Below are 11,149 nucleotides of genomic sequence, written 5' to 3' on the forward strand. Positions count from 1 at the left end.
AGAGCCCATGTCAGGGTTGAGGAAGCCGAGACAGACGTGAGCGTGCTGAAGAGATCAGTGGCGGGTCTGAGAAGCCTCTGTGTAACGCTGACAGGGAGTATGGACTCTTCCTCAGGTCACAGGAAAGTGTCTAAGATGTGGAAACAGCTGCCACTAAGTTCTCATTTAGAGAGAAGCCCATCTTATAGTACAGGGGAGGCATCTAGAGAGTGGAAACGGGCCTTAGTTACATGTAAGGAGATGTCTGAGGGTGCGGTCCATCATGATTGGGCAGACGGGAGTAGGAGGGAGCCAGCCACTGTTTGCAGTCAGGCAAGCAAAGGCGATGAATGCTGGTACTCAGCTCACTTTTTCCTTCTTATTTGGTCGAAGGCCCTAACCTGTGGGATGGTGGGGCCCACGTTAGGACAGGTCTTCTTTGCTCGGTGAGACCTTCCTGGAAACACCCTTAAAGAGGAACCCAGAGGTGAGTTCCAGTGATGATTCCAAATCCCTCTAGTTGGCACTGAAGATTAGCCACCAGAGAATAGAGAAGGGCTCTTAGGTCACCGTAGCACCCAGGTAACCACCCACTTCGGTGGCCAGAAGTCACATGTTTCATAATGATGTTTTGGGCAATGATGGCTCACATCCATGGTGGGCAGGGCGTATGAAGTCATAGACAGTTCAGTCTTTCTAAGTATACTCTATGGGTACACAACTATGAAACTGCCTAAGGACACCTTTCTTAGATCATGTCCCTTTGTTAAATGTCTCACGATAACTGTTGAGATGGGCAGTAGACAGAAAGAAAGAAAGCAGAAATCAGAAGGGTGTGACAGCAGACATCTTTAATCCTAGCACTCAAGAGAGTTTGAGGCCACCTGGTCTATGCAGAGAGGTCTGTCTCAAACCAGGAAAAACAATTAGGAATGGCTTGAGACTGTTGGGAATGGAATTATGACCCTCAATGCCATGCGCAAGTGCTAACCTCTAAATGGGACCTTACTGGTCAAGTTAAGATTAGGGTGGGCGCTGGGCGGTGGTGGCGCATGCCTTTAATCCCAGCACTCAGGAGGCAGAGGCAGGCGGATCTCTGTGAGTTTGAGGCCAGCCTGGTCTACAAGAGCTAGTTCCAGGACAGGAACCAAAAAGCTACGGAGAAACCTTGTCTCAAAAAATCAAAAAAATACTTCTGAAGATGGAAGCATGTATTAATTTTTTTCTGGGCACTCTAGGTACCCCTTGTTAATTGTTCCTCTCTTCTGTTTCAATATTTAATTTTACAAAGCAACATTAACTCTTTTGTCTTCTTCTAACCCTCGTTTCCTATGGGTTTTGGGTGAAGACGCTAGCTAGCACTCAGAATCTTGTCATCTGATATTAGAGAGCTAAGTCCCTGCCACAGGGAAGGTAGCTGTCCACACTAACAAGGACGAATCTAAAAAGGCATCGGTGAGCAGATTCTGTGGTTGCAAGCAGCTCTCTGGTAGTGCTAGTTTAAGTATCTCATATGTATTAATCAGCACCGAAGTATAGTTAAAATCTCATCTGGGCTGGGCAATGGAGACGCAAGCCTTTGATCCTAGCATGGGAGGCAGAGGCAGGTGATCTTGGTGAGTTCCAGGACAGCCAGAGTTGTAACACAGAGAAACCCTGTCTTGAAAAAAGAAAAATCTTATCTTGAAATCTGGAATCCAAGAGTCATGTCAAATGGGGAAAGGTAGGAGGCGAGATATGTTCTGCTCAATGGTGTCCAGCTGGGTGAGTTCTGACAGCTGACCTGGGATCAAGGATGTTCTTTATCTCTTCTGTTTTAGTACCTTTGGAAGTGTGGAAGTCCTTAATCTGGACCCAAATAAGGTTCATAAACTCCAGGCCTGGGTGATGCATAACATCGAAGCAGGTTCCAGGTATGTCACTGTCTGTAGCAGACTGATAGTCTCTGAGTCAGCCTGTGAAGAAGTGCAAGGTCACGAGAGCACAGCGGGGACAGACCTGCATGCTCACTCTGCTCTGAGTCCTCCTTCTAAGGTCTTAATTCTGTCTTCACAAAGGACAGTGCCGGCTTCCCACCTCTGCTCCTGCTGACCTGAGAACCCAAGAGGTGGACCTCTGATGCACCTCTACTCATTGCTGTTCCCAGGAGCAGTTATGCAGAGGAAGTCAGACACTCAGAGGGTCTTTGAAAGATCATATTACTTGAATATTTTCTTTCTTCCCTAGTAACTCATGCTCAGGATCCTCCATAAACGAACTGAAGCTGATTGTGCAAAAAAGGAATATTGCATTTTCCTGCCACGATAACTACAGGTAATTGATTTCTTTTATTTTTTAAGATTTGTTTATTAATGTAAACAGTATTTTGCAGGCATGTGTGTCTGCAGGCCAGAAGAGGGAGCCCGATATTACTAGAGATAGATGTAAGCCACCATGTGGCTTGTGAGAATTGAACTCAGGACCTCTATAAGAGCAACCAGTGCTTTTTACCTCTGAGCTATCTATCCAACCCTCTAAATATTTTATCTTTTAATGTATGAGTATTTTGCTTGCATCCATGTCTGTGAATGACATTTGTGTCTGGAGGCTGAAGAGGGCATTGGGTCCCTAGAGCTGGAATTACAGTTGTGAGTCACCATGTGAGAGTCTGACATTGAACATGGATCCTCTGGAAGACCAGTCAGTGCTCTTAATCACCGAGCCATATATCCAGGCCAGTAAATGATTTCTTGTGAACAAAACAGCTGTGTGACCTGAGCAGGCTTCAGCAATGCCTCTCAGGCCTTGGTGGCATATGATATGTGATGGCTTCTGCTGTGCCACCAAACCTAGCTTGTCTCCCTAGCCAATGGCTTCACTCTGGCTGCCTGGCCATTCATCCTCTTCCTCCATTCGCCAGCCCTAAGCAGTGACTTGCCCCAGATGCTGACTGACGCTCGGAGGACACACTTCATGCTTTACTACTGGGCTTCAGGGGAACAGAAACATGCCTGGCCAAGACTTTTCTCCCAAGTTTTAAGATTCCGTGACTGGCTATAAATTTGCATGTGAAATCTCCTTGGTTAGATTCAAACACAAATGCCTATTATTTGGTAAATTTCCACACAGCAGTCTACAAAGACTTATTTTTTCTAGATTAAAACCAAAACCAATGTAAATTTTTTTTAATTGAATGCGTCACAATTTGTGTGTCATCTCCCGTAAGGGTCATGCTAATCTTCTCTGTATTGTTCCAGTTTTAGTGTCAGTACTACTGAAGTGAGCACCTAATTCTTAACAGAAGTTTACTGTTAACCTATGGGCTGCTATGTATCTTTAAAGTCACCTGTAACTCCAAAACTGGGGGGTCCCCTCATTGTTTTTGACTGGTTACAACCAATGATATGGACAGGGACAACCAGCCACTTTCTACAGAGTGAGCAGGACTTTTGAAGCTTTCCCATGAGGAGCAGCTTCAACCAAGACCAAAGCCCAGAGAAAAGGCTCTGTGGTGTACGCACCGGCTGAAGAGGCAGAGTAATTCTATTCCTCTTTACGTCGCCTATCATACCTCAAAGGCAGATTTAAAGGATGGGTGGCTCATGTCCCAGATGACCTGAATTTCCCATCAATCAAGCTGGCTCTTCTTTGGAAACTGCCAGGAAAAAAAAAAATCAACATGCTGCAGAAGTTAAATGAAAAAAAAAAAAAAGCAGAAGAAAAGATCAGCTATAAAAGAAACTCCGTAGACAGCTGATGTTTTGTACGGGACAGAGTGCTGGCAGGCTGGAGGGGGTTGCGGAACATAGACTCCGTGGTTTTGTGAGCTCACATTTATGAAAATGACAGTCCTTTAAATTTACCAGTTAGATACTAAAGTGTGCAACGTGTAGAGGAAGCGTGCCCCTCTGACCGCATCCATACCTCTTAAGGACAGTCCCTGAGTTCTGTGCTGTCTCTTGCTTTCCCCCAGAAGTCATCAGGCAGCTCCCTAACTGGGGAAGGCAGAATCCTCAGGAATGTGGGCGGGCCTGCTCTCTGTGGCCACATCTGCTGTCTCGTGATCATCAGTCTCTTTCCTCTTAAAGTTTTGTTACATTTATGTTTATTTACTGTATGTATGTACATCTGCACATGTGTGCACATACCATAGCTTTCATGCGAGCGTCTGAAGACAACTTGGAGGAATCAGGGCTTTGTTCCACCACATGGACTCTGGAGATCAAGCTCTCCGGTCATCGGGCATGGCACGGCAGTGAGTCCCTTTACCCCATGACCCATCTTGCCAGTCCTCAACCTGTCCCTTGATTTCCTTTCTTACTTCTCTCCCACAGGCCTGTCAGGTTTGTTCAGTGTGTAAAGAACCCTGAGCATCCGTCATGCCATTTTGGCATGTGATTTGGTTTCTGGTCAAGATGAGAGTCTCTCGGAAACTACACTGGCACACAGCCGGAGCTACCAGAGAGTGCACTCTTGTATAATGCCAGCACTGGAGATGGAAGGACTTCCTAACAAAGTTGGGCAGTGTTACATGATCGGTTTAGTTCTTACTGTATACTACTCAAGAAAAAAAAACTACTCCATGAAACAGATCTAAACTTGTATATTGTTATTTCACGTTAATTTTCTCATGTGGTGCTGTATTTTGTTCATATATTGTTAACTCACTTTTTTTTTCTCTCTTTTAATGAAACTGAGAAGCAAACCCAAGAACTTTCACACACGGTAGTTAAGCCTGTATACCATTGAGCTCCATCTTCGGCACAGCTGGTAATATCATTTTTATTGAACAATTGACAATCCACGGGGGAGCAGGAGGAGTGGGTGGGAGGACTGTGGAATGAGAATAAATAATAAATAAATAGGCAATCAAACCTCCCCTGTCAAAATGGACAAAGAAAATGAAATGTCAAGTTTTTCAAATGAATGGCCTTATTTTTTTTCAATGTTTCTGAATTTTTCCTACAAATATTCAAATGGTAAACCTGAGGTCATGGGTTATTACGGGGAAGGTGTTCTGTGGGAACTTGAATATGCTTGCTGTTTTAATCTTTCACCCTTCCAACATGTGCCAATAAGTTTGACTATTGTTTTCCTTTTTAAAAAAAAATGAGATAATGGAGCTTAGAGAGGTTATCAACGTTCCTAAAGTCACATTCTGGGGATCATGATTAGAGCTGGTGCTGACTCCGGTCTTTCAAACTTCACAACATATGATATTTCTTCTTTTGTAGGCCTTTATCACCAAATTGATAGTAGCCTGTATTATTGTTCAGAGAATGTTGTTGTACTAAATTGAATGTAATAGAATTGGAAATGTGATTGTTTTGTTTTGTTTCTTGGGACAGGGCTTCTCTGAGTAACAGTCATGGCCCCTGAAACTCACTCTGAAGACCAGGCCGGCATTGAACTCACAGAGAACTGCCTGCCTCTGCCTCTCGAGTGCTGAGATAGATAAAAGGCGTGTGCCACCACTGCCCAGCCTGAAATGTGAATTTTATGGACACTTTCAAAACTAATTCATTGCATCCTATTTCCTTTCCTGCTCATACTTGGTGCCCTTTATAGGTAGTAAAATATTTTTGTTGAACTATTGAGTTAGTGAGCCAGATGGTGGTAGCACATACTTGTAATCCCAGCACTTGGAAGGCAGGGACAGAAAGATCTCTGAGTTGCAGGTCTACTAGTCTACATAGTGAGTTCTAGAACAGCCAGGACTGTAACACAGAGAAACCCTGTCTCAAAACAAACAAACAAACAAAACAAAACAAAACAAACAAAAAAAAACAAAACAAAACAGAAAAACAAAAAACCATCACCAACAACAACCCCCCCCCAAAAAAAAATGAAACAAAAAAATATTGAGTTAAACTACATTTGTTGTTGATATTGGCAATTTGTTTTCTATCCTTTTTTTCTTAGATTAGCCTTGCTTTGGGATTACTAATTGTTGCTGCTGTTTTCAAACCTACAATTTTTAGCTTTCTTTCTTTATTTTGTCTAATTGTGCTTTTTTTCCTCTATTTTTAGAAATACAAAAATGTCTTATTTCTTCTAGCTTCCTTGGCTATCTTTGTTCAACTGTTTTGAGACAGATGCTTAGATCATTGATATCGCAGCCTGTTTTCTTTTCTTACACAAGTATTTTAGTGCTGGGGGTTTTCCTCTGAGTCCCACTTTTGCTGCAGCACTGAAGTTCTCTGTATGCCTGTATTGGTTGCCATTCAGTTTAAAATCATTCCTGGTTCCACTGTTATTTAGAAAAGCATTATTTACTTCTCAACATCCAGAGAATATTTTTAGCTTGTCTTTAAAAATAAGTGTATTTTGTAGATATCAATAAAACTAAGTTTTTACAGCCTCAAAGAATTTGTTTCGTTTATTGAAAATAGCATAAATGTTGGAGACAGGCACTGCCCAAGTCCCAAAGAGAGACTCTCTCAAAAATCAAGGTGGAAGGTATATAAGGGATGACAACTGAGCTTTTTCTGTAGCCTTTTCATGTATGAATACACATGAACCGGCACACATACACACAGAGAGAGAAAGAGAGAAGTATGGTAATAGACTATATAATGAAAATGGGCAATATGTCATAAAGCCTTGACAAATTTGTATTGCATTAGTCAGGATACATACATTCTCGTAAATCCCATACAAACACACACACACACACACACACACACACACACACACACGGGATTTGTTAAAATAGCATGGCTTACAGGCTGTGGTTCAGATAGTCCAACAGGGATTCACATTGGTTCCCCGCTTTCAAGTAGCTCCTACGACAGAATTTCCTCAGAACCAGATCTGTGCCAGTGAAGCCTGCAGCCTAGAGCTTTTACACGAGACTCTTCTGCTTCACTGTGGAGAGTGGTTACCAGATTCAGGTTTCACTAATGTTCTTGCTCACGAACATACGTTGGAAGTGGCTGCTTGTGTCAGGAACTAATTGGCCTTCACATCCCCTCCAAGATGACGTGGATAGTGTAGAAATCAACTTGTAAGGCAAGCCCATGAAGACTCCTCTGAGGTCAAGTTTTAAACCAGTGGAAATCTAGAGGAGACAAACCACAAGGTTTTCATATGGTGCTGAAGAGGGCCCTTGGGGCAGGGGTACAGAGATGGCTTGGGGCTAGGGTGTTCCTTCTTCTTCCCCCACCTTTCATCACCATAGCACAGAACCTTGAATCTGTTCTCTTTGTAGTTCTAACTTTGAGCATCTAGACCATTGACCCTGCAGCCATTTCCAGCCCTAAGGGCTTGATGTCACCAGCATATACAACCCGGTTTTCCTTCCTCGTTGGAATCTGTTCTCACCATAGTTCATCTCTCACCAAAGAGAACTGAACTTGAAGCCCCCGCAAGCAGTCCGGTACTTTGGGGGCTAAGAACACCTGCGCAAATGCACGAGGAAGGTGGGAGCCAGTTAACTTCCGGATAAAAGTCTGACTATGCCTATACATACAGTCGGTGAAACCAAAATGTTGCGCGTGGTAAGCTGGAATATCAACGGGATCCGGAGGTCCCTGCAAGCTCTGGGATGCCAGGTACCCGGTAACTGTTCAACAGTCTTGCGGCAGGTTTTGGAAGAGCTAGATGCGGATATTGTCTGTCTCCAGGAGACCAAAGTGACCAGAGACGCACTGATGGAGCCCCTGGCTGTCGTTGAGGGCTATAATTCCTATTTCAGCTTCAGCCGCGGCCCGAGTGGCTATTCTGGCGTAGCCACTTTCTGTAAGGACAGTGCTACCCCAGTGGCTGCTGAAGAAGGCCTGAGTGGTCTGTTTGCCACCCTGAATGGGGATATTGGTTGCTATGGAAACATGACTGAGTTCACCCAAGAGCAGCTCCGGGCTCTGGATAGTGAGGGCCGGGCTCTCCTGACACAGCATAAGATCTGCACGTGGGAAGGGAAGGAGAAGCCCTTGACCCTGATCAACGTGTACTGCCCATATGCGAATCCTGGGAGGCCTGAGCGGCTGACCTTTAAGATGCGTTTCTATCGCCTGCTGCAGATCAGGGCAGAAGCGCTCCTGGCAGCTGGCTGCCATGTTATAATCCTGGGGGACCTGAATACAGCCCACCGCCCCATTGACCACTGTGATGCTGGAAATCTAGAGTGCTTCGAAGAAGACCCAGGGCGTAAGTGGATGGATGGCTTGGTCGGTGGGGAGTACCAGGCTGAGTCCCATATAGGGTCTTTTATAGACAGCTACCGTTATTTCTATCCAAAACAGGAGAGAGCCTTCACCTGCTGGTCAGTGATCACTGGTGCCCGCCGTCTCAACTATGGTACCAGACTTGACTATGTACTGGGAGACCGGACTCTAATCGTAGACACTTTCCAAGATGCCTTCCTGCTTCCTCAAGTTATGGGCTCTGACCACTGCCCTGTGGGAGCTGTCTTGAATGTGTCCTGTGTACCAGCAAAACAGTGTCCAGCTCTGTGCACCCGTTTCCTCCCTGAGTTTGCAGGTACCCAGCTCAAGATTCTTGGCTTCCTAGTTCCTCGTGAACAAGCACTCAAGCGGGGGCAGCCAGTCCTGCAGCCCAGCAATCAAGCCCAGGTCCAGAAACAGCAAAAAACACAGGCCCATAGGCATTCATCCAGGCCTCCAAAACGTCAAAGTGGCTCCAGAAGACGCCAGAAAGACCTGATGAGTTATTTTCAACCTTCTGCTAGCCTTTCGCAAACTTCTAATGTAGAACTACCTAGGCTGCCTCTGGTGACCAGACTTCTTACCCCAAAGTCTCCAGAAGAGGATATGACAACCACAATGGTGGATGAGCAAGCCAAGGGTTCTGAGGTCAAAGACGAGAAGGAGGTACAGACCTCGTTCTGGAAATCTGTGCTGAGTGGGCCCTCACCCGCACCCCTCTGCAGAGGCCACAGGGAGCCATGTGTGATGCGGATTGTGAAAAAACCAGGACCCAACCTGGGCCGCCATTTCTATGTGTGTGCCAGGCCACAAGGTCCTCCTAATGACCCCTCATCAAGCTGCAACTTCTTCCTCTGGAGCAGGACCAGCTGAACCAACTGAGGCCTGGGGATGTCTGGCCTGGTCATCCATGCGCAGGGTCTGACGCCAGGTCTCCACCTCCTAAGTTGCCTTCTCCCCTGAGGGTTGCTTCCTTCCTTCCTTCCTTCCTTCCTTCCTTCCTTCCTTCCTTCCTTCCTTCCTTCCTTCCTTCCTTCCTTCCTCCTCCTCCTTCCTTCCTTCCTTCCTTCCTTCCTTTGCTTTCTTTTCTCCATTCCCTGCCCTAGCTTCTCTTCTCCCCTAAGACATTCCTCTTTTCACTCCTCCCTTCCTTCCTCTTTGTCCATACAATAACCAACCTCCCAGAAAGTTGTAATGTTAAACCCTGATGCCCTCCATGTGCAGTGTATTTGTTCATAAACAAAGTTTGTGCTAATTTTCAGTGATACAAATAAGAGTGTCTTTGGTTTGAGAACCAAGCAATGGTGTATCTGTTCTCTATGAAGAAAATTCACCTACACCCCTCTAAGGATATTGTACAATGACATAACAACGTGTGTGCTTCTTGCCAAAAGACACAAATGTGAGACCACAGTTAAACACTTGATGCAAAGAGCAGACCACCAGAGAAGAGAAAACGATCAGTTATTGTACTAGGCACTCCACACAGTGCAAATGTCAGTCACCTCTTTCGCAACAGCAGGAGGTCAAGAAACAGCTTTGGGAGTCACCCAGGCAAAGATAATATCCCCAGTTAGTCCACTATGCAAGGGTGAGGAAAAGATTCTTTGTTTGCCTTCTAGACAATGAAAGATCCTTCAGTGCTAGAATGACTATGTCTGGAAATAGAATTAAAAGAGGTGAGCAGCGTGCAATGGACGGTCCTGATACTTGATTGCTATTTCAGTCTCAAACTCATTGCATAGATCTGTCTGATGTGAAGACGTGATATAAATTACTTCTTAGAATAACCTCTAATTTGCCTTTTAAAATGGCAGTCACAGTAATACCCAATGTCATGGTCAGCTTCAAGTGTCAACTTGACACAGCCTGTAGTCATTTAAGAGAGGGGATAACTTTAGTCAAGGAGCTGTGGGTATATCTGTGGGGATTGTCTTGATCAATAATTGGGTCTACCCCACTGCAGGCAGCACTATTTCTTATGCAGATGGTCCTGAAATATGTAAAAAAAAATCTAACTTAGCATAAACCTGTTTATGAGCTAGCAAGCAGTGTCCCATGTGGCTCCTGCCATAGCTCTTTGCCTGAGAAGTGAGTTCCTTTGTTGAAGGTAATGCTGCTTGGAATAGCAAGTTCCTGCCTTGAGCTCCTGCCTTGACCTCCCTCTGACTGGAACTGTGAGCTAAAATAACCTCCCCCCCCAAATCATTTTTGGCCAGAGTATTTCATTACAGCAACAGAAAGGAAAGTAGAACGTCTACCTGTTGCATTGTTTTACCCATTGTTTCTCCCAGCATTCAGTTTAGTTTTCCCCACCTAGCTCTACTATGCCCTATCACATATGTGTAGGAAGAAATGTGTAAAAATTTTATGAACTGCTTAATTGACACTTGTAGAAACACTTTCAGTTCTGGTTTTCAGAAGGGTGTTCGTGTTTGTGTTTGTTCTGGAGAAAACCCCTCATCAAGCAAGCTTCAATTAGACCTTGATACCTTAGTGTAGTAGGAGGCTGCTCATTTGTTTCCTGACTCTCAGACTCAAAATAATCACACTGAAACTACATTATTTAAATTGCTGCTTGGCAAGTCACTTAAGCATATTGCTAGATATCTCGTATATTCTTGGTTAACCCATTTCTATCAATCTGTGTATCATAACATGGCTATGGCTTACCAGCAAGGTTCCATCCAGTGTCTGTCTCTGGTGAGGCTACATGGCTTCTCTTGACTCCACCTTCTTTCTCCCAGCATTCAGTTTAGTTTTCCCCACTTAGCTCTACTATACCCTATCACAAGCTAAAGCAGCTTCTTGATTCACTAACCAATAAAAGCAATGCAAGTGCAGGATGACTTCCCACACCATTTTCCATTTTCTGTTTAAATAAAAAGGTAGGTTTTAACTTTAACATAGTAAAATTGCATATAACAAAACAGGTATTAAATAAGAATTACAGTTACAACTTTATATCTACTTTATCTTTTATCATAACTAAGGAAAACTATAACTATATAGCTATCTATTTTTCA

At 44.3% G+C, this 11,149-nt stretch overlaps 2 protein-coding genes and 1 non-coding gene across 6 annotated transcripts in view; 2 read left to right on the forward strand and 1 right to left on the reverse strand.

The window, feature by feature from the left end:
• Positions 1 to 6,010, forward strand: part of Cd38 (CD38 molecule) — a 54,700-nt gene extending 48,690 nt beyond the window's left edge. Inside the window, exons 6-8 of one of the 4 annotated variants that reach the window (XM_050150109.1) lie at positions 1,800 to 1,892; positions 2,206 to 2,292; positions 4,293 to 6,010. In XM_050150109.1, coding sequence (XP_050006066.1) covers positions 1,800 to 1,892; positions 2,206 to 2,292; positions 4,293 to 4,356 — 244 coding nt within the window. In that variant the 3' untranslated portion in view covers positions 4,357 to 6,010. The remainder of the gene's footprint in view (positions 1 to 1,799; positions 1,893 to 2,205; positions 2,293 to 4,292) is intronic. The other 3 variants (XM_050150107.1, XR_007593225.1, XM_050150108.1) reach the window with 3 other exon arrangements.
• LOC126506627 (U6 spliceosomal RNA) lies at positions 3,135 to 3,245 on the reverse strand. The gene has a single exon (XR_007593282.1). It is a non-coding gene; the product is annotated as a U6 spliceosomal RNA (small nuclear RNA).
• A 1,435-nt stretch (positions 6,011 to 7,445) lies between the features above and the next one.
• On the forward strand, positions 7,446 to 9,163 carry LOC126506472 (DNA-(apurinic or apyrimidinic site) endonuclease 2-like). The gene has a single exon (XM_050150092.1). It carries the CDS (start codon positions 7,446 to 7,448, stop codon positions 8,994 to 8,996), a length of 1,551 nt encoding a protein of 516 aa, XP_050006049.1. The 3' UTR covers positions 8,997 to 9,163.
• The last annotated feature ends 1,986 nt before the right edge of the window (positions 9,164 to 11,149 follow it).

This window comes from Alexandromys fortis, unplaced genomic scaffold (assembly GCF_014885135.2).
Source record: "Alexandromys fortis isolate MF-2015 unplaced genomic scaffold, M_Fortis_MF-2015_v1.1 scaffold_0, whole genome shotgun sequence".
Classification (NCBI taxonomy): Eukaryota; Metazoa; Chordata; class Mammalia; order Rodentia; family Cricetidae; genus Alexandromys; species Alexandromys fortis.